The 24,137-nt window shown below is 37.8% G+C and overlaps 1 protein-coding gene across 1 annotated transcript in view; it reads right to left on the reverse strand.

Moving 5' to 3' along the window:
• PARN (poly(A)-specific ribonuclease) overlaps nt 1-24,137 on the reverse strand; it is a 250,366-nt gene that overhangs the window by 220,764 nt on the left and 5,465 nt on the right. The window contains exons 3-13 of the mRNA XM_053694700.1: nt 23,542-23,621; nt 19,832-19,899; nt 19,673-19,754; nt 18,986-19,046; nt 18,743-18,908; nt 14,440-14,502; nt 14,139-14,177; nt 11,973-12,015; nt 9,686-9,766; nt 8,885-8,941; nt 591-668 (exon numbers count right to left, since the gene is read on the reverse strand). Coding sequence (XP_053550675.1) covers nt 591-668; nt 8,885-8,941; nt 9,686-9,766; nt 11,973-12,015; nt 14,139-14,177; nt 14,440-14,502; nt 18,743-18,908; nt 18,986-19,046; nt 19,673-19,754; nt 19,832-19,899; nt 23,542-23,621 — 818 coding nt within the window. The remainder of the gene's footprint in view (nt 1-590; nt 669-8,884; nt 8,942-9,685; nt 9,767-11,972; nt 12,016-14,138; nt 14,178-14,439; nt 14,503-18,742; nt 18,909-18,985; nt 19,047-19,672; nt 19,755-19,831; nt 19,900-23,541; nt 23,622-24,137) is intronic.

A 24,137-nucleotide genomic window follows, 5' to 3' on the forward strand; every position in this document is an offset into this window, starting at 1 on the left:
GCCACCCAACCTCCCTGATCTCCCAAAACAGCTCTCTAACCCTCCGCCTCTACCTATTTGCCTCCATCCAGTTTGCTACAAAATTAGGCTTTTTAAAAATAAAAATTCTGTAGTGTAGCTGCCCCCTATAGATCCCTTTCCCAACACTTATCCCCCTCACTAAACTTTCGCCGTAGCGTAGTGGTCCCACCACGCTCCCACACCTCTCACCACCTCCTGCCCTCTCTAGCGATGGACCGCCCACCAGCCTCCATCCTATCCCTCCCACGCCACCAAAGATCTGCACAATCGCTGGCCAAAGCAGAGAGATATACAGAGTGGCCCCTTCTGCATCGGTTGCTTACCAGAGGGTATTGCACGATGCCTCAATATCAAGGCATCGCCGCAATACCCTGAAAGTGGATGGAAGCAATCACAATTGTACCAGGCTTGTCCTTGGTCCTTATTGGCCGTTTTTTGTAAGACGTAGCTGGCACATCCTCTGGCATTAAGGGGTTAAGCATAAAAACAATTCAATGTAGGATTTGTTTTGCTAGAATTAACTTTTTACACCATCAATATAGAAATATAAAATGTGTAGGACAACTCACATCCGGTAGCTGGCAGAAGAACTGATGTATTGTGTGCATGACATCGAGTAGCATGTTGTGACCGACCACAAGTTTACCCTGCACAGATACAAGATAAGGGGTTAAACTATATAAATGTACATAACCACCATATAGCAATATAACCGTGAAAATAACAAACCTACCTTGGCACCACTAATGCATCCTGAGAGCCAGGCATGGCATCCCTGTGCAAACCCAAGTACTAGATTATGTCAGAAATTGGCACACCCAGCTTCAACAACTGAAAGCCTTGACCTTTTTCAGCTTCCTCTTGATGCACCACATACTGAAGTCAGCCTCTTCAGTTTGTGTAAAGTCACTGATTGCCTATATGAGTCAGTAGACTGGTGGTGCAAATCACCATCACTAAGGATGTATTAAAGCACGTTTTTGGCAACATCTTGATATTGCAGCGGGGGGGGGGGGGGTTACCAGCAGGTGCTGCCATTCACCTTCCTAAGGTCTTAACCATCTGAGAAGGGAGATTAACATTTGCTGTGCTAATTAAAAGGGACACTAACCAATTTTTTTTCTTTCATGATTCAGAACATGCAATTGTAAGCAACTTTCTAATTTACTCCTGTTAATTTTATATTCGTTCTCTTGGTATCTATTTGAATAGCAAGAAGGTAAGCCTAGGAGCCAGCCCATTTTTGGTTCGATACCCTGGGTAGCGCTTGCTGATTGGTGGCTACATTTAGAAATCAATCGGCAAGTGCTACCTAGGTGATGAACCAAAAACTCAAACTGAATGCAGTAATATCCAATTTGTTTGGTCCCAACTATTTTGGTCTCCTTTTCTTAGTGTAAAACCGAGAATACATCTTTTCTATTAATGATGTTTTATCACTTTTTACTAAACTTGTATACAACCAAAACACAAATGAGCTATTTGTATTACCGATAAAGGGATACTGAAGGCAAAATTTAGACATTTATGATTCAGTTTAAACAACTTTCCTTCTATGATTTGTGCTCAGTCTTTATATGCGTAGCTGAGCATGTGCAGGCGCTCACAGCATATGTATATTTTTACTAATTGGTTGATAGTGGGCGGGGAAATCTCAAAGCAATCTAAATTTCAAGATGCATTATCTTTATTGTGCATTATGCAAATTACTGTTTTCAAATGTACTTTAAAGGGACATGAAGTTCTTTTCTTTTAGGATTTAGAAAGTAAATTGGAACGTTTAAAATTGTATTTCTTTCATGTAATTGGCAAGAGTCCATGAGCTAGTGACCTATGGGATATACAATACTACCAGGAGGGGCAAAGTTTCCCAAACCTCAAAATGCCTATAAATACACCCCTCACTACACCCACAATTCAGTTTTACAAACTTTGCCTCCTATGGAGGTGGTGAAGTAAGTTTGTGCCAAGATTTCTACGTTGATATGCGCTTCTCAGAGGGACGTGAAGGGAGTATCACCTAATGAATGCAATGGTTTTCCTCACGGGAGATCTATTTCATAGGTTCTCTGTTATCGGTCGTAGAGATTCATCTCCTACCTCCCTTTTCAGATCGATGATATACTCTCATATTCCATTACCTCTACTGATAACCGTTCCCGTACTGGTTTGGCTATCTGCTATATGTGGATGGGTGTCTTTGGTAAGTATGTTTTCATTACTTAAGACACTCATCTATGGTTTGGCACTTTATGTATTTATATAAAGTACTAAATATATGTATTATACTTATATTTGCCATGATTCAGGTTTCAGTATATTTCCTTTTGCGGACTGTCAGTTTCATATCTGGGAAAAGCATTTTTTAGGAAAAATGTATTTCTTACCTGGGGTTTAGTCTTTTTTCAAATTGACTGTCTTTTAAATTCGCGGGTAGAATTAGGCTTGCGAGGGCGCAAAATGCCAAACTATATTGTGTAATTTTTGGCGCAAGATTTTTTTTGTGCGAAGTTACGTTCGATGACGTAAATTCGTAATTTCCGGCGTCTGTCGACGCAGAGTCCTTTCACAAGGTTGCGTCTTCAATGACGCGAATGTCATTTCCGGATGTTAGCCAAAAAAATTCTCTGTTTGTGCGTCATACTTGGCGCCAAATATTTTCATCATTTTAAACCCCGTTCCTATATGCCTCTTGCCTTTTTTTCTCTATCAGAGGGCTAGGCTTGTTTGCATTTTTTCCTATTCCTGAAACTGCCATATAAGGAAATTGATAATTTTGCTTTATAGGTTGTTTTTTCTCTTAAATTTGCAAGATGTCTCAATCTGATCCTGTCTCAGGAATCACTGTTGGAACCCTGCTGACTGATAACAGCTCTACCAAAGCTAAGTACATTTGTTGTAATCTTGTGGAGATTATATCTCCAGTTGTGGTTTGTAATAAGTTGTCAAACTTTTAGATGCAGAGAATATGTCCATTAGTATTAGTACATGGCCTGTTGCTGTTTTTTTTTTTTTTTTTTTTTTTCGAAAATAATTTTTTATTGAAGTTAAAGTAGAGATTAACAGACAAGGATCGCCCTTGAACAAGTGTTACATCAAGGTGATAAAGACATTACATATACCTTGATACAAATAACAGAACAGGATTAACATATATGAGTAAATTGGCATTTCAAGGCTTAAGATAATAAATAAGAGATAGGGCGAAATAGAATTGAACTTCATTTTATGTTATGTGGTATATGATCTCCATCAAGCAATGGAGGGCGCACTTTGTACTGTGTGAGATAATAGTGACAGCTTGTGGAGAGTTGGCAAATGAATTGGCCACTTTTGAGCCAGCGTATATAAAGGGGGGAGGGAATAACAGCGGGCAAAAGCCGCTCAATAGAGTGAGGGGGGGGGTGGAGGGCGAAGCCAGCCAGCATGTCGGTTTAGTGATCGCTGCTGAGTCTCTAAGAGAATGTTAGTTTCAAAATCTGAATGGACTCTTAACAGAAGAAAAATATCTAAATGGAGTGGGGATGACAAAATATACAATGTTATGAGCTTTACAGGATATTTTCAGGATCCATTAACATTTAGCTATACAATTCCTTAATGTATTAAAATATTGAGGGAATGACTTAGGAAGGCTTAGTAAGAATGCTTATACTAAGGGTAGTATTCAATGGTTGCAAGGCATAATGTTATAATACATATAGTAAGGGGCAAGACTTACATTACATTGCAATAGAGGCCATAGCAAAACAGTAGCAACTTGCAAGGTAGGTAGATAAAGCATTTTTGTTATTTATAACTTAACAGATAAACAGAGCACAAAGTGAATAACATCCTTACAAAATAAATAAAACAATTGGTGCCGTTGCCGGTATATGTTCTATCTAAACACTGCTCTGAACATTTAGGGTTGGCAACATGGAAAACATAGATCAAACCAGGGCTTAGGGAAATACGGTGTTGGTCAGCAGTAACAACAATCACCCCTGCGTTAGGAGCGGCCCAGGGGGAAAGTCCAGAGGCATAGATGCATTCAGCCCACTCCAGTATTAGGAACTACAACAAGAACAGCATAGTCTGTTTGCGGCATGACTCTGCTCAGGGAGGAGATTTGAGAGCAAATAATATAAGTCTGATGGGGTCCCATGCCTCCGGTGCTTCTCAGTGCGAGAAAGGGAGATGCCCCCCTGTGAGAGGTGAATGCGGAGAGGTTCTGAGAGGTGTCCGGATCTACAGGTAAAGCTTCCATAAGTGAAGTTCTGCTATTTCCAATCCCGCTCCGTTCCACTGTGTGAGACCCGCGGACATACTATCCGGGCGATCAGCTGACTCCTTTGCATCAAAGCGCAGCATACTCTGGTCTCGGGCCGTTATGTTCATCGTTTGAAATAGACTCTTATCCAGTAGAGTGGTGCCCTCAGGGGTGTCGTCAGGGGAGCCAACGGGCCCAATGATTCCTGAAAAAACATTGTCTCTGGAGTCACCCTGTCTGTATAATGTTGCAGCATAGCGGGTACTAGAGCCTCCATAGGCGTGATATGGTAAAAGGGAATCCACCGGTTCATTAAATTCCGCTTGTAGGGAAGCCAAAAGCATCTGAAAATGCTGCTTGAGGCCATGATAGTGACAGTCTAGCGAGTGCAGCAAATTAGACTCCCAAAGTGGCATAGGATCCATTGTAGTAGGACAGTATTCTGTAAAGCTCTCTAGATCAAAAGCTCGGTCTCAAGGAAAATAGGTTCCACGTGCCCTGCAATATGGCCGCTCTGTGCACAGACTATTGAGCTGGGTGAAAGAAGGATGTTCCGATATGTCACTTCCAGACTTCTTTCTCGCTAAGCCCTTCTACATGGGTCTATGGATGATCAGCCACAATTTTGTATAATTTTGTATAGTTTTGAGCAATCCTGAGCGGTCTGGCAATTAGTTAAAGATAGTATTGAGCAGAGCTCTTAGTATGCGATCGCTCAGATGCCCAGCTAGCTCCGCCCCCCCTGTTGCTGTTCTTTTAACATCTAATGTACAAGATATACCTGTGAATTTATAAGAATTTATTGCTGATTCTATTCAGAAGGCTTTATCTGCCATCCCACCTTCTAATAAATGTAAAGGTCTTATAAAACTTCTCATAAAGTTGATGAAATTTCAAATGACCGACAACATACTGAATTAGCCTCTGATGAGGATCCGATTCAGAAGATCCTTCCTCAGATATTGACACTGGCAAATCTACTTACTTATTTAAATGGAGTACATTTGTTCTTTGCCGAAGAAGTGTTGATTATATTGGATATTGAGGAGAGTAGTCCTCTTGATATTAAAACTAGTAAACGTTTAAATTCTGTTTATAAACCTCCTGTGGTTATTCCAGAAGTTTTTCCAGTTCCTGATGCTATTTCTGATATGATTTGTAAGGAATGGAATAGGCCTGGTACTTTTATTCCTTCTTTAAGGTTTAAAAAATTGTATCCTTTGCCAGCAGTTTCTTTAGAGTTTTGGGAAAAGATCCCCAAAGTTGATGGGGCTCTCTCTACTCTTGCTAAAAGTACTACTATTTCTATGAAAGATAGTACTTTTAAAGATCCTTTAGATAGGAAACCTGATTCTTAACTAAGGAAAGCTTATTTATTTTCAGGTCTTCTCCTTAGGCCTGCAATTTCTTTGGCTGATGTAGCTGCTTCAACGTTTTGATTAGAAACTTTAGCTCAACAAGTATCGTATCATGATTTGTCTAGCATTGTTAACTTGAGTCAACATGCTAATTTCATTTGTGATGCCATTTTTTGATATCAAAATTGATAAATCTGTCTTAAAGCTTCTAACCGTTCTCGTTCTTAAATAAAGAACAGAAACCTAATTCTTCCCCCAAGGAATCTGTTTCCAATTGGAAGCCTTCTTCAAATTGGAATAAATCCAAGCCATTTAAGAGATCAAAGTCAGCTCCAAAGTCCACATGAAGGTGCTGCCCTCTTTACAGCTCAGCTGGTAGGGGGCAGATTAAGATTTTTCAAAGAGGTTTGGATCAATTCGGTCCAAAATCAATGGATTCAAAATATTGTCTCAGGGGTACATAATAGGATTCAGAGTAAAACCGCCTGTGAGAAGATTTTTTCTCACGCATTCCAGCAAATCCAGTAAAGGCTCAGGCTTTCCTGAAGTGTGTTTCAGACCTGGAGTTGTCAGGGGTAATCATGCCAGTTCCGTTTCAGGAACAGGGTCTAGGGTTTTATTCAAATCTATTCATTGTCCCAAAGAAAGAACAATTCATTCAGACCAGTTTTGGATCGATATGTAAGAGTACCAACTTTCAAAATGGTGACTATAAGGTCTATTCTGCCTTTTGTTCAGCAAGGGCATTATATGCCCACAATATACTTACAGGATGCATATCTTCATATTCTGATTCATTTAGATCACCATTGTATAATTCTAGGGGACTCTTTCGTTCGTCCAACCTGGACTGTGATTACAACAGATGAGAGTCTCAGGTTGGGGTGCTGTTTGGGGATCTCCGACAGCATAAGGGGTTTGGAAATCTCAAGAGGCGAGATTACCAATAAATATTTTAGAACTGTGCGATTCTCAGGGCTCTTCAGTTTTGGCCTCTGTTGAAGAGAGAACAGTTAATTTGTTTTCAGACAGACAATATCACAACTGTGGCATATGTCAATAATCAGGGTGGGACTCACAGTCCTCAAGCTATGAAAGAAGTATCTTGGATACTTGTTTGGGCGGAATCCAGCTCCTGTCTAATTTCTACGGTTCATATCCCAGGTAGACAATTGGGAAGCGGATTACCTCAATCAGATTTTACATCCGGGAGAATGGTCTCCACCCAGATGTGTTTTCTCAAGTTGTTCAGATGGGGGGCTTCCAGAAATAGATCTGATGGCATCTCATCTAAACAAGGGACTTCCCAGGTACTTGTAAAGGTCCAGGTATCCTCAGGCGGAAGCAGTGGATGCGTTGACACTTCCTTGGTGTTATCAACCGGCTTATATTCCAAAAGTGATATCCAAAATCATCATGGAGCAATTGTTTGTGCTGCTGGTGGCTCCAGCATGGCCTCACAGGTTTTGGTATACGGATCTTGTTCAGATGTCCAGTTGCCAACCTTGGCCACTTCCATTAAGGAAAGACTTTGTGAGAGCTCTGAAATATTATGTTGAAGCTACTAAAGATTTAAGGAAGACTTCTAGTCTATGAGTTATCTTTGCTGGTTCTAGGAAAGGTCAAAGTTTCTGCCATATCTTTGGTTTTGTGGTTAAAGCTTTTGATTCATCAAGCCTATCTGGAGTCGGGTCAAGCCCCGCCTCAAAGAATTATAGCTCATTCTACTACATCAGTTTCCATTTCCTGGGCTTTTAAGAACGAAGCTTCAGTTGATCAGATTTGCAAAGCTGCTACTTGGTCTTCTTTGCATACATTTACTAAATACTACCATTTTGATGTATTTGCTTCTTCGGAAGCAGTTTTTGGTAGAAAAGTTCCTCAGGCAGCCGTTTCAGTTTGATTCTTCTGCTTTTGATTTAAGTTTTTTCCTTTCATTTATGAGAATAAACTTATATTTTGGGTTGTGTATTAATTTTTCTCAGCAGAAAATGGCTGTTTTCATTCTTATCCCTCCCTCTCTAGTGACTCTTGCGTGGAGTTCCACATCTTGGCTATTGCTATCCCATACGTCACTAGCTCATGGACTCTTGCCAACTACATGAAAGAAATCATAATTTATGTAAGAACTTACCTGATAAATTAATTTATTTCATATTGGCAAGAGTCCATGAGGCCCACCCTTTTTATGGTGGTTGGGATTTTTTTGTATAAAGCACAATTATTTCCAAATCCCTTTGTTGATGCTTTATTGCTCCTTTCTTTATCACCCCACTACTTGGCTATTCGTTAAACTGAATTGTGGGTGTGGTGGGGGGTGTATTTATAGGCATTTTGAGGTTTGGGAAACTTTGCCCCTCCTGGTAGGATTGTATATCCCATACGTCACTAGCTCATGGACTCTTGCCAATATGAAAGAAATTAATTTATCAGGTAAATTCTTACATAAATTATGTTTCTCTATCTGAATCATGAAAAATGCTTGGAACTTTAAATATTCTGCAATGATTTTTTTTTTTTTAAGGGACATAAACCCCAAAATATATTTTTTTCACAAGTCAGAGCATGCAATTTTTAACAACTTTATAATTTACTTCTATTATCCAATTTGCTTTGTTCTCCTGGTATCCTTTGAGAAGCAGCAGTGTACTACTGGGAGCTAGCTGAACACAAGGATGTATATGCAGCCACCTATCAGCAGCTAGCTCCTACAGTAGTGCACTGCTGCTCATGAGACTCTACCCAAGTATACGTTTCAAAGGAAACTAAAAACAAAGCAAATTAGATAAAAGTAAACTGGAAATTTGTTTAAAATAGTATTCTCCATCTGAATAAAAAAAAATTTGGGGTTTGTGTCTTTTTTAAAAGGAAACCTGAATCCATATTCTTTAGGTTTTTTTTATTTGGGGATATCACATTGAATTAGATGCAGTGTTTAGTGTTTGCATTGCTTGCTTTTAGCTGTACTGACAACCCCCTAATGGTCATTAAATATGTTTTCACATGTTGAGTGAGCATTTGTAATTTGGGGTCTTGACAAAAATCACTACTTCAAACTACGTCAAGCCATGAAAAAAAAGTTCTTGCCTGGCAAAAATGGCCTGGAATATGTTTAGGTGTTTCAAAGCTCACTGTCCCTTCCAGTGATAAAACGCAGATAATTAAGGAAAATATTAAAGTATAAATAAGCTATAAAAAATATTTCATTTACAATTTAAATACAGCAGTTGGGAAGGACAAAAAGGAAACTTACAGAGGTTGAGATTGCGTGAATGATTCGAGAAAATCCCACAGCATCGTTTAACTCTTCCTACAACAGAAAGACAAACTACAGTAAGAATTTGTGTCTATTTGTAGCACTGTAGGCCGATGAATCTGAACCATCTCATACCATTAGAATAGGCAAATATTTGTAACTAAACTCCAAGCATCCACAACATGTTACTACAAATGAAACACTTTCTGGTTTTTAAAGGACATTACATTTTTACAAAAAGGACCAATATTACAGAGAAATAAAATACTTGTACGTTACTTTGCCCGCTTTCCCTGAAACTGAGAAATGTTATCACTGCCCAGAGATGCTAGAGTAGTGCAGTATCCAAGATCTATATGTAATGTCACTGAGCGATTATTGCAGGATTTCAGACACAGAGCCTACAGTTACCGAATGTTAATATACCAATAAGTTTACCTTAATGCAAGGGGGGGGGGTTAGGGTGCATAACTTACTACTGGCACCCATACCGCATAAAGACAAACTCCTTAGAACAGAGGTGCCAAACAGACCTAAAGGTGCAAAAATGTTCTAGCGTGCTACGCAAACAGCAGTGCAACATGGACGTCTGCAAACTTCTTTAGACAAATGTAAGCTCACAAGCAGGGCCCTATAGCCCTTACAGTTCAAGATTAAGAGACAACGTATGTTCTGTGTTACAAATGCAACAACAAAAATAAAAAAAATGACTGGTACTATTACCAAACATCTAGAGATACACATGGTACTATTACTAGTTTATGGTAGATATCAAGTTCTATACACAGTGATAATTACCTGCTCTTTTTCTTGTTTTAACTGCTCAATCTTCTTCCGTTCATCTTCGTCCACCTTGCTGATCACAATATACCTCTCTTTCTACAATAAAAAAATGTTTAGCATTAATTGTAGTTCTTGCAGCAAGTCAATATGCATCAGCATTTGGTAAATACATATTCTTAAGAAGAAAAAATAATTATGTAACCGTGATTTAAGCAATAATAAAAAAAGTGATCTGAAATGAAGAAAAACTTCCAATAGAAGTTAAGTGATCCCCAGTGTGGGGATTGGCACCAAAAAAATAAGTTGCTAGATAGTAAAAAAAATCCCAAATGCAGTGCGAAGTGGTTATCCTCAACATTTGGAAATTTCAAATATGTCCCAAAAGAAAAAAAATGTGTAGGAATAAAAAAAAATAAAAAAAATAGATAGTTAATTTAAATACATATAAAAAAAATTGTTGATGATTTAAGCCCATATTCTATCAACAGCATTTCCCATTAAGGTGGCGCATCTCATTTAAAGCAATATCAGTGCGTTTAAGAATAAGACTCCAGATAAGTGCTGGCTATGCACAAGTTATAAAAAAAAAAAATAGAGTGAGAAAAGCAGACTGAAATATTTTTTTTTTAAAAAGAAGTTTGTATCCTTGTTCCTGACCGCTGTGGAGCCGCTTAACCAATACTATTCTGTGAGTATTTTACACTTGTTTACAGGGTGTTTAGAAGCACTACGCCGATGTGATATTTTCCAACAGACAAACATTTCTTGAAGAAACAGTGGAGTATATACAGTGAAATTTCTTGGAATTCCTTATGAATCAGCGCCTCCTACAACAACCTATATCGATTTAACAGCCTTTGGGAAAGACTGTTGGAAGGCAGCGGTTCTAACCAAAGAGGAGTGCATATCCATATTGTATAATCACACAAGCCTCTCCATCAGACATTGTTGCAGAAAAAAGGAGCTTGTATTCAACGTCTTTGTCAAACATTGTAGGCGTATTGTGTACATAGAACAAATGTTCAACGTTTACTTCCCAGCATATGCCACTAAGCAATTCAGCAAAAAAGGCCAAGACACTGGCGCACAAAGAAATAAATATTTACATGTGTTTTATGGCACAGATTCATCATCTAGTACCCTGCAACAATTGAACAAAGTAAAATAGCTCTTTGCTGTAAAAGGACATTAAACAGAAGGCAATTTATATATTAAAAAAATACACATATATACAAAATGTTCTATTTCACAAAGCCATTGGCTGCACACTCTAGTGACCTATTTATAACTGTCTCTAATTTGCCATAGCAGAGAAGGTAACCTAAGTTACAACATGGCAGCCCCCACTGTTTCATAGACACTAAAATATAATCACTTTTTTGTCAATATTGAAAAAGCTAATGAAACTGAGAACACGTAGATGTATTTAAGACTAATCTTTTGTTTGAATGCACTATTCTACCTATCATTTAATTAGTGTATAAAGTCCCTTTAACATTTTTATGAACACAGTATCTCTGAATCTTGTATAAATATTTTATTATAAAAATAATATTTTCTATATTTGTTAATACAATTTCTTCGGCTTTTCATTCAGGTTACTTTCTGCAGATAGAGCAGTTTTGAGTTCAAGTATAATCCCTACATACTATTCTTTGTTATTTTTCAAGAAACTGATCACTATCAAATGACAAAAATAATGCTGATCAGCCAGTAAATCCCTGCTTGGCAAACAGATTACAACAGAGGGAAAAGCCCAATATCCAAAGCAAAGACTGAAGCATCGCTCAAACAGTGGCACAGCATCACTGAAGTTGCAAAGCTTTGAAATCACAAGTTGTGTGTGCAGATTAAGTGTAAATCTTGCCATGGAAATGTCAGATATGAAACCGGCACCTTAAAAACAGCAGGAAGACTTCTTACAGTAATCGTATAGCAAGAGCTATTAAAATGTTTACAATACTCCTTTTCTCACAGGACATCTGAACGGGATTTTATTAAACACATTACTCTCAGCCAGGAGTGGTCAATTCAACTTTAAGAGCAAGAAAGAATATGGACAACAAGCTGTACTCTAAGAGGAACCAATAGCGTTTGTATTTAATCATGTACATAAATGTAGAATAATCCAAAAAGTTATGAGCCAAAATGTAAACTTTATTGACTTGGCTCTTTCCTGGCTTTTAAAAAGGTCAACCGCTCAGAGGAGTTTTCTACACTGCATCATTGTGTTTTGCTTCATTCTAGCTGACTCAGAGCTGCCTGAACTTCTAAGTCAACACTGAAAACCAAAATCATTTACCTTCTCTGACTCCAGCGTCTCTACATGAATGCCTCGTGGATATCTGGTGAGAAGGGAGTAAAGTGAATAAGAACGTCAGCACATGTGAATTATTGTTTATTTATAAAGCTCCAACATATTACGCCGCGGCCAGAGTTTAGACGTCAGGATTGTAGCATAGTTGGAGATATTGTGCAATGTAGCAGTAGAGGGAAAACACATTTTGTTATTTAAACTGTTAAAGGGAAGTAAACACATTGATTTTCATATAAAATGTTTAGCAATATAATTTCACTCACATTTTCTCCTTTTTCATGCAACTTAGCACTGGAAAATAAACCATTTCAAATAGAGATGTGCATTAGTTTTTGGACAAATAAATTTGTCACAAAAAAAAAAAAATGGGATTTTAATTTTGTAAATGAAAATCCAAATGAATGCACCAAATAGTTAATGGTTTTGCTGAATTATAAAAATGTGTCCTGCTGCTTAAAAATAAGCAAACAGTTGTGTGAATATAAAGTTTGTCTGAAGTTGATAAGTTTGTGGATTTCCTTTTAAATATAGGGGGAAAAATATGATTAATCGAATAAAATCAGATAATCTTATAAAAAAGACCAGTAATAGTTAGTTTGAGCCCTAATTACAAGGCATTTACTGTCCCATTTAAAAAACTAACTACATACAGGTGAAACTCGAAAAATTAGAATTTCGTGCAAAAGTTCATTTATTTCACTAATGCAACTTAAAAAGGTGAAACTAATATATGAGATAGACTCATTACATGCAAAGCAAGATAGTTCAAGCCGTGATTTGTCAATTGTTTGGGCCCCTTTTGCAGCAATTACTGCCTCAATGCGGCGTGACATGGAAGCTATCAGCCTGTGGCACTGCTGAGGTGTTATGGAAGACCAGGATGTTTCAATAGCGGCCTTCAGCATTGTTCGGTCTCATCTCATCTTTCTCTTGGCAATGCCCCATAGATTCTCTATGGGGTTCAGGTCAGGTGAGTTTGCTGGCCAATCAAGCACAGTAATCCCACGGTCATTGAACCAGGTTTTGGTGCTTTTGGCAGTGTGGGCAGGTGCCAAGTCCTGCTGGAAAATGAAGTCAGCATCCCCATAGAGCTCATCTGCGGAAGGAAGCATCAAGTGCTCCAAAATCTCCTGGTAGACAGCTGCGTTGACCCTGGACTTAATGAAGCACAGTGGACCAACACCAGCAGATGACATGGCTCCCCAAATCAACACACAGACTGTGGAAACTTCACACTGAACTTCAAGCATCTTGCAGGTGTGCCTCTCCATTCTTCCTCCATACTCTGGGTCCTTGGTTTCCAAATGAGATGCAAAATTTGCTCTCATCAGAAAAGAGGACTTTGGACCACTGAGCAAGAGACCAGGTCTGTTTTTCTTTAGCCCAGGAAAGACGCTTCTGACGTTGTTTGTTGTTCAGGAGTGGCTTGACAAGAGGAATACCACATTTGAAGCACATGTCTAGGATCAGTCTGTGTGTGGTGGCTCTTGTGAAAGTCCCCAACACTTTTGAAAGGCCTTTTCCTGACAATCCTCTCCAGGCTGCGGTCATCCCTGCTGCTTGCGCACCTTTTTCTTCCACACTTTTCCCTTCCACATAACTTTCTATTAATGTGCTTTGATACAGCACTTTGGGAACATCCAGCTTCTTTTGCAATTACCTTTTGAGGCTTTCCCTCCTTATAGAGGGTGTCAATGATGGTTTTCTGCACAACTCTCAGGTCAGCAGTCTTTCCCATGATTGTGATTCCTACTGAACCAGACAGAGACCATTTAAAGGCTCAGGAACCCTTTGCAGGTGTTATGGCTTAATTAGCTGATTAGAGAGGGACACTTTGAGCGTAGAATATTGCAGCTTTTCACAATATTCTAATTTTCTGAGATTGTGGATTTGGGGGTTTTCATGAGCTGTAAGCCATAATCATCACAATTATGACAAATCACAGCTTGAACTATCTTGCGTTACATGTAATGAGTCTCATATTAGTTTCACCTTTTAAGTTGCATTAGTGAAATAAATGAACTTTTGCACGATATTCTAATTTTTTTGAGTTTCACCTGTATAAACAATCACATTCTAAGTTTATATAGAACAGACTAACATGAGAACATTATACAAAGAAATATTAAGCAAAGTAGTTATACAACTTACTTCCAGTTCAATGTCTGATAAATAAGTTTCCGCTGATATCTAAGGGGAAAAAATATATATATTTTCATACGTAAATACATTCATAATTAAAGCAAAAATTAAACTGCTATTTATCTGAAATGCTATCAGCCCTGAGTTTGTTTAACTCAAAAGGGTTAAACAGAGGCCAAGGTGAGCACTCAGCACGTGGCACCCCAGGAAATCATACTTTCATATCAGCCAATAGAGTTCCCTCTGCATAAAACACATTTCCTTCTATAGACAATAAAGCAGTAGAATAGTGACACAATGAGGTACAAACCCGGTGCAAGGTTCCATTTCCAAACTTTTTCTTTCTTCTTTTAAAAACTCTTCTACTTTTTCTCTGGAAAAAGAGTAAAATACCAATGACAAGATTGTAACAAATTTACCGAATTAAATATAATCCCACTACAAATATTTCATTTTGCTGAAGGAGTTAATACTCCAAACACAATTCATAAAATTGTCTTGAAAAAGTGACATGAAACGCAAAATGTTTTTCGTTACAGTATTCAGATTATACATTTTTAAACAACTTTCCAATTTACTTCTGTTAAAAAATTTGCTTCATTCTCTTGGTATCTTTTATTGAAGCAGCAACAATGCACTCCTGGGAGCTAGCTGAAAACTTTTGTAAGCCAATGAAAATGGGCATACAAGTTCAGCCACCAATCAGCAGATAGCTCTAAGCACCTGAGCCAATCTAGATATGCTTTTCAACAAAGGATGCCAAGAGAATTAAGCAAATTAGATAATCGAATTAAATCAGAAAGTTGTTTAAAATTGTATTCTCTGAATCGTGAAAGAAAAAATGGTTTCATGTCCCTATAAACTCCATAACAAACCGCATAGCTATAAAGGGACATGAAACCAAGACTTTTCATCCATAATTCAGAATGATCATGCAATTTTCTTATTTACTTCTATTATCACATTTTCTTCATTCTAGTATATTTTGTTGAAAAGCAGGGACGTAAACTCAGGGGCGTACACATGTCTAGAGCACTATATGGCAGTACTATAAGGCAGTAAACTCAGGGGCGTGCACATGTCTAGAGCACTATATGGCAGTAAACTCAGGGGCGTGCACATGTCTAGAGCACTATATGGCAGTAAACTCAGGGGCGTGCACATGTCTAGAGCACTATATGGCAGTAAACTCAGGGGCGTGCACATGTCTAGAGCACTATATGGCAGTAAACTCAGGGGCGTGCACATGTCTAGAGCACTATATGGCAGTAAACTCAGGGGCGTGCACATGCCTAGAGCACTATAAGGCAGTAAACTCAGGGGCGTGCACATGCCTAGAGCACTATAAGGCAGTAAACTCAGGGGCATGCACATGTCTAGAGCACTATATGGCAGTACTATAAGGCAGTAAACTCAGGGGCGTACACATGTCTAGAGCACTATATGGCAGTAAACTCAGGGGCGTACACATGTCTAGAGCACTATATGGCAGTACTATAAGGCAGTAAACTCAGGGGCGTGCACATGTCTAGAGCACTATATGGCAGTACTATAAGGCAGTAAACTCAGGGGCGTGCACATGTCTAGAGCACTATATGGCAGTACTATAAGGCAGTATACTCAGGGGCGTGCACATGTCTAGAGCACTATATGGCAGTACTATAAGGCAGTAAACTCAGGGGCGTGCACATGTCTAGAGCACTATATGGCAGTAAACTCAGGGGCGTGCACATGTCTAGAGCACTATATGGCAGTACTATAAGGCAGTAAACTCAGGGGCGTACACATGTCTAGAGCACTATATGGCAGTACTATAAGGCAGTAAACTCAGGGGCGTACACATGTCTAGAGCACTATATGGCAGTACTATAAGGCAGTAAACTCAGGGGCGTGGACATGTCTAGAGCACTATATGGCAGTACTATAAGGCAGTAAACTCAGGGGCTTGCACATGTCTAGAGCACTATATGGCAGTAAACTCAGGGGCGTGCACATGTCTAGAGCACTATAAGGCAGTAAACTCAGGGGTGTGCACAGGTCTAGAGCACTATATGGCAGTAAACTCAGGGGCATGCACATGTCTAGAGCACTATATGGCAGTAAACTCAGGGGCATGCACATGTCTAGAGCACTATAAGGCAGTACTATAAGGCAGTAAACTCAGGGGCGTACACATGTCTAGAGCACTATATGGCAGTAAACTCAGGGGCATGCACATGTCTAGAGCACTATATGGCAGTAAACTCAGGGGCATGCACATGTCTAGAGCACTATAAGGCAGTACTATAAGGCAGTAAACTCAGGGGCGTGCACATGTCTAGAGCACTATATGGCAGTAAACTCAGGGGCATGCACATGTCTAGAGCACTATATGGCAATAAAACTCAGGGGGGTGCACATGTCTAGAGCACTATATGGCAGTAGTTTTGCAAGAACGCATACACATCTGCATATTATCTGGCTAATCTTACCTTTAAATTAAAGACTAGGCATAATGATCTATTCAATGTTGACTGTTTAAAAAGAGACATTAACCCATTGCACCAAATGGATGTAGATACAATGCCCAGCATACTTTGACGTATCCACTTCCAGCAGAGGCAAATGTGGTCCCAACTGTCAGCTTAGAAAGCTGAGGCTGCAGTTGGGCACAGAAGGCATCTGAACATGCTCCCTTAATATAAGACGCCAGATCAGCGATAGTTACAGAGTGCGACACTGTCTCTCTCTGCAACAATCATTCGTTTGTGTCGAGGTAGTAGGAAGAGAGGCGGAGCCCTACACTACAGAAAAAAAAAAAAGTGATCTTGGAGGGGGAGGAATCTACACTACAATGGGGGGGGGGGGGAGAAGAGCTGTTTCGGAGGGATTAGACAGGAGGGTAATATCTATAGTACAGAAAAAATAACCTACAAGCTAAATAATTAAGACCATCACTACCAGGAATGTCAAAAGTGTTAGGCTCAACTGCAATTAGCGGCCTAATTATCAAAAAAAAAATCAAAGCCATGCATATCTTCTCTTTCTGAACAAAGGGGACCCCCCCCCCATGCATTTGGGAGCAAAACTGAACTTTTTTTAATCATTGTGAATTAGAAAAACCAAAAGGCTCTATTTCTGTTTAAACAAAGTGATGGCAAATAGTCATTAAATACAGTAAACATTAGACAAACAAAAACGCAATCTGCCAGAAAATATTCTGCTGCTCATTTCAGATTCAAAGCTAATACAAATTTTATTTCATGATTTGGAAATAAACCATTTTAAACATTTTTCCAATTTTCTTCTTAGCAAATTTGCTTTATTCTTATACGTTGCTGAAGGAACAGCATTGCACTACTGGCAGCTAGCTGAACACATCTAGTTAGCCAATCACAAAAGACAAATGTGTGCAGGCACCAATCAGCATCTAGAGCCCACTAGTGTAGGATATGAGTATTCTCTCTCAACAAGGGATACCAAGAGAATGAAGCACATTTGAAAATATAAGTGAATTTAAAAGTAGTCTTAAAATGACATGCTCTATTTGAATCATGCACGTTTCATTTGACTTTCCTATCCCTTTAATGATTATAAATATTTATACACAAATTTAATCACTAACATTTCGATACATCATTTAAACATTTTGCATTTAGAGAAATGATTGGTTAGCTTCTGCTAAATATGTAGATTATATGTCCCTCAAAGCACTACCGTTTTAGGTAAAGTGAACAGTATTCTGAATTAAACATTTAAAGGGATACTAAAACCCCCAAAAAAATTAAAAAATTCTTCCATTATTCAGATAGAGCAAGCAATTTTAAGCCACTTTCTTAATTTACTCCTATTATCAATTTTCTTTGTTCTCTTGCAATCTTTATTTGAAAAAAAAGGCATCTAAGCTAAGGAGCCAGACAATTTTTGGTTTAGTACCCTGGACGGCGTTTGTTTATTTTATTGGTGCTGTCCAATCAACAAGGACAACCCAGGTTGTGAACCAAAAATGGGCTGCTTCTAAAATTACATTCTTGCTTTTCAAATAAAGATAGCAAGAGAATGGAGATAAATAGGAGTAAATTAGAAAGTTGCTTAAAAAAATTTGGGTACAGTTTTTCTTTAAGCTAACTTAAAAACAAAATAATTTCACCAAACAAGTAATTACTGTTAATACATTTTAGTAAAAGGAGCATAAATTAACCTTTTAATCAGCTGTGCAAGATCAACAATTATCTAATTGATTTCACCGGTAATGTCAGGTTAGAACTGATGACTGGCATGACAGTCAAGTGAAACATTTAACATTCATGATTTAGAGCACACAATTTTAAACAACTTTCTAATTCATTTCTATTATCTAAATATGCACAATCTTTTTGTATGCCCACTTTATAAGGCACCAACTCCTCAAACGTGGATATATGCATTTGATTGGCTGATTGCCGTCACATGATGCAGAAGAAAAATAAATTTATTTTTTGACAAAAGAACAATCTACTACTCATTTGAAATTCAAACTAAGTGCTTTTCCATTGTCTTTATTATATATTTATTGATTATGCTATTCCCTAATTAGTGGTTCTGAGGCTGCCCTAGAGTTATCTGTTGGGTAAAAAAAGTGGATTATAACTTACACCATTTTCTCAATAAAACCTTTTTGCTCATCAGGAACGTTAACGGGAGTTTTTGGTGCATTAGGAGACACATAGGACATTGTGCTTGCTCCATTTGACTGAGATCGTTTGTCTTCATACTGATCTCGTAGCTGTCTTTCCTCTTCTTGATTTAAATACGGAATTCCTGATGAGACAAATCTTTATTTGTACCGACTTAAAGCACAGAACATTGATACTTTATTATTAAAAAAATAAACTTACCATTACGAAAAACTTTATTAAAATCAAAACCCTGGTTAGCTAGAAAGTCTATACTTGAGCTCTGGAGGGGAAAAAAAAAAAAATATTAGAAATACATGTTAAAGAAAAATGCAGCCGTATCAGTAAGATAAAGAAACTGAACAATGATCTGTTTTCTTGAGTACAGACAAGTGCCTCTGTAGCAGATTTCAATACGTCCATTAAATTAAAAAAAAAAATCCTCCTTTTGCCAGGAGTCTGTTGGACAAACTGATATTCAAGGGGACATGAAAAGTTTAACTCAGAAGTAGCTACATACAATATCCTGCAGAACAGAAACACTGACCCTGCTACATGCTATACAGCAACAGATCAGTGCAGGAGTTTAGATCGGTCCCTGCAACAGCAAATGAGATAAACCTACTCAATAGACTTTACAATGGTTGTGTCCCTGAACTGCAAAATACAGATGTTACGACCCAATAGCAGTTTTTTAGAACGGAGCTTTAGTAATGCTGTGAGGTGTAGATATTTTGCTTGCGCATTTATTGGTTTGTTTTTGATACTTACGGCACCGGATTTATCTGTGTGTGAAAGTGCAAAACAAAGAGGTTGATTTGCACAGATAAACATGAATGTATTAAAATATCACTAGCAGAAACCACAAAAAGCAGCAAACTAAGCTGCCACGTGCAGTGGATTAAGTACCTGACAAACAAACTTCTTATCTGGGGAATTTCTGTTGAAAGGCTTTGGGAAAATATAAAAATTGAAGCATTTCATTAAGTACCTGCAAAACAGAAAGGGACATTATTAGTAATTGTAAAAAGAGTGTCATTAACCTTAAACATACCAGGATATACTCACTTTGATTCTGTGATATCAAATTTAAAAGTGCATAGACCAAACTGAAATAGTAAAAAGTCCATTGAGTGCTGCAAAAGGAAAAGAAATGTTTTTAACACTCAAATTTAAGATTAGACCATATCCAAAGTAGGAATTAACCCTCTAGAATGCTTAAAGGGACATAAACCCCCCAAATTCTTACGATTCATATAGAAAATACTATTTAGAAAAAGTTTCCAATATACTTATATCAAATTTGCTTTGTTCTCTTGTTCTTTGTAGAAGAGATCTAGCATGCACATGTCTGGAGCACTACATGACAGGAAACATGTGTACACTCCTGAGCTTACCTTCATGCTTTTCAACAAATGAAAATAAAACTAGAATAAAATAGAAGTAAATAGGAAAGTTGTTTAAAATTGTATGCTCACTGGTTTTCAAACCTGTCCTCAGGCCTCCCCAACAGGCCAGGTTTTCAGGATTACCTTGGGTAGGAGCAGGTAAAATAACCGTTTACTAATCAGCTGATTATTTCACCTGTGCTCCAGTTCAGATAGCCTCAGAATGTGGCCTGTTAGGGAGTCCTGGGGACAGGTTTGTAAACCAGTGCTCTATCTGAATCATGATGAAGTCTTAGGGTTTTATCTCTCTAACAAGTTTCTATACAGAATCGTACCATCACTGGGTATCTTTAGAAATGTTTCCCTGTTCATACAGCTTGTGAAATAGGTGAGCTTACACGTGACTCACAGGTAGAGCTTTCGAGCCATCACAGTAAATGATAAAGGGACATGAAATGTTAAAAGAAAATACTCTGTCTTATGCACGCTATAGTGCACAAAACGGTCCGGGTTTAACCGCAGCAAAAATGGTAAAACACAGTTAAAGGGACATTAAAGGGATAGTAAACCCCCAAAATGTTATTTAAATAGATAATTACTTTACCATTCCCCAGTTTCGCATAACCAACACTATTATAGAAATTTACTTTTTACCTCTAATTACCTTCTAAGCCTCTGCTGACTACCTCCTTATCTCAGATCTTTTGACAGACTTGCATTTCATGCAATTAGTGCTGACTCTTAAATAACTTCGTGTGTGAGCACAATGTTATCTATATGAAACACATGAACTAACACCCTCTAGGTGTGAAAAACTGTCAAATGCAGAGGTGGTCTTCAAGGGTGTAGAAATTAGCATATAAGCCTAGCTAGGTTTAGCTTTCAACTAAAAAAACAACAACAAGAAAGTAAATTTGATCAAAAGTAAATTATAAATTTGTTTAAAATTGCATGCCCTATGTGAATCATGAAAGTTTAATTTGGACTTTACTATCCCTTTAAATTACTGGGTACTAACCATGTTTGTTTTTCCTCTTGTGCCTGTAACGCTATAAAGCAGTTCTATTATCTGTTTACAACTTGTTAGTGAAGTTGTGCATCTTCACACTGGGCGCCACCATCTGGGAGTTTGTTTAATCACACCCTGTGACAGAAGCAGCGCACAATCACAGATCAGCGATATGGTCTTCTTGACAAGCCTTATTGCTCAGTTTAAAGTTTAGAATACAGCACAGGAACTGTTTTGTAGAGGCTGCATTGCTCTATATTTTATCCTGAGGGGGGAGGGGTAATATTTATGTAACTTAAGGGACAGTCTACATTAGAATTGTTATTGTTTTAAAAGATAGATAAGCCCCAGTTTTCCATAACCAACAGTTATATTAAACTTTTTACCTCTGATTATGTTGTATTTAGGCATCTTCTGACAGCCCCCTGATCACATGACTATTATCTATTGACTTGCAATTGGTACTGTCTTAAATAACTCCTTGGGCGTGATCACAATAGTATCTATATGGCCCACATGAACTAGCAGTCTCCTGTGGTGAAAAGAATGTGATAAGAGGCTGCCTGTAGTGGCTTAGAAACTGGCAAAAATTGAGGTTTAAATGTTATAAAGTATATTAATATAACAATGTTGGTTGTGCAAAGCTGGGGAATGGGTAGTAAAGGCGCTATCTTTATAAACTAACAATTTTAGTGTAGACTGTCACTTTAAAGGGACACTGAACCCAAAATTTTTCTTTCATGATTCAGATGGAGAAGCAATTTTAAGCAACTTTCTAATTTACTCTTATCAATTTTTCTTCGTTCTCTTGTTAGCTTCATTTTAAAAGCCAGTCCATTTTAGGTTCAGCACCATGGATAGAGCTTTCTAATTGGAGGCTTACATTTACCCACCAATAAGCAAGCATAACCCAGGTACTCAACCAAAAATGGGCCGGCTCCTATGCATCACATTTCTGCTTTTTAAATAAAGATGCAAGTGAACAAAGAAAAAAAATAGGAGTGAACTAGAAAGTTGCTTAAAATTGCATGCAGTATCAGTATCATGAGGGGAAAAAAAATTGGGTTTAGTGTCCCTTTAAATTGTGTACAAAAAAAACTGCAAATATGTAAAGCCTCTGCTTTCTGCTGTGTATACTTAACCAAAGGGCAAGGCATAGCTGTCAAAATGCAACGCTGTATGAAAGCGCAATGCTTCAGTCACATGATGCTACAGGCGCCCAGTTTAAAGATACAGATCTTTAACAGCTGGTTGCTGTAATTGGTTAAAATAAGAGAATGGCTTTAAAAAGCTGCAATTACAGGAGGAAAATAGGTTGTGAGTAGTAACCATATTACTGTATTCGTACCCAGCAGTTAAATGTCCGACTAAGCAGCAATGCACTACTGGGAGCTAGCTGAACCCAGTGCAGCCACTAATCACTGAACCTACATTGTTCTCTATCTTTGAATAATAAAACAATGTATATTTGATAATCAAAGAATATTTCTACCTGAAGAATGAAAACTTAATTTTAAAGTTACATGAAACTCAATTTTTCCTTTACGAGTCAGAACATGGCTTTAAAAAAAAAATCTTTCCAATTTACTTCTATTATCTCATTTGCTTATTTCTTTTGTTATCCTTTGTTGAAAAGCATACCTGGGTAAGCTTAGGAGCTAGCTGCTGATTGGTGGCTGCACATATGTCTCTTGCCATCGGCTAACCAATGGGTTCAGGTAGCTCACAGTAGAGCATTGGTATATTTTTTTTTAAAGGAGCAGCAAGAGAACGAAGCAAAATTGATTCAAAAAAAAAAAGACTGAAAAGTTGTTTAATTACCTTTGCTCTATCTGAATCGTGAAAGAAAAGATTTGTATTTCACGTCCCTTTCATACCAACCAATTATTGAACTTTGCAATTTAATACCAAAATATCACTGTACAACCTGCTTGTACATTTATATACTGTGTCTAGATTACATAGTGGATTTATTGTAAAGGTCTTTCAGTTTTATTTTATTTATGACACCAAATTTGGCAAGCACATCTAAATGCAACCAGATTTATACCACTGGATCTTTTTCAGAGTCCGTACAAAATAGCAAAATCTACAGTGTTGGCACTGGGAAGGGTAGGAGACTATATGGTTCTGTTTTTTGAAGAAGAAGAAGAAAGATTTGATTGTATGCTTCTAGGGTGTGTCAGACTATAAAGGCTGTAAGATTTGTCCATGGGCAATCTGTGCACAAATGTGAATTTCCAGTAGCATTCATTTTAACAGAATTAATAATTTTGCACAAAATTAGTGAACGCATCCAAAACGCATGACAACATTTTGTGGAGCTTTAAATCCCTTTTAAAACAGGCAAATTTACAATATATTTATTTAGTTAAACTGACCTTTTTCAACTTCAAATACCGTTCTTCTGGTGTATCAAAACCATTCGTCAAAGTGCTAACAGATGGACCATCACTTATTCCTAAAATAAAAATGGGGCAAATATTTATATTGTTGAAGACCTGACACGACTAAGTATATACATTAAATTAACCTGACTAAATATACACAAGATTGGTTACATATACTGCAGCTTTGGCAGACAGAACTAACAAATGTTACAGGATGCTCAGTGCGAGATTACACGGTTAAACAAATCAGTGACCAGGCTGGAGCATGGTAAGCAGTGAAATCAGAAGGCAGCGATCAGTTATAAAGTACAGATTACTAATCACACACAGATTTAGGTTTTCAGGGCACATTAGCCATTAGATATATCTCTGTACAATATACCTTTTACATCTACTGCTCTCAGGCAATGCACTAGTTGCTACAACCTTTGATAATTATGTTTTATCTTCCAAAATGTAAATCACCTACAAATTTACTAAAAAAACAAACACATGCACATCCAGGACAACCGTAAGCAGTTTGAAATGTTTGGGTTGTTTTTATATTGGTATTAAAAGCTTAAATTTGCCATTATTGTTCCCAGAAA

The sequence above is a fragment of the Bombina bombina genome, chromosome 11, assembly GCF_027579735.1.
Source record: "Bombina bombina isolate aBomBom1 chromosome 11, aBomBom1.pri, whole genome shotgun sequence".
Taxonomy (NCBI): domain Eukaryota; kingdom Metazoa; phylum Chordata; class Amphibia; order Anura; family Bombinatoridae; genus Bombina; species Bombina bombina.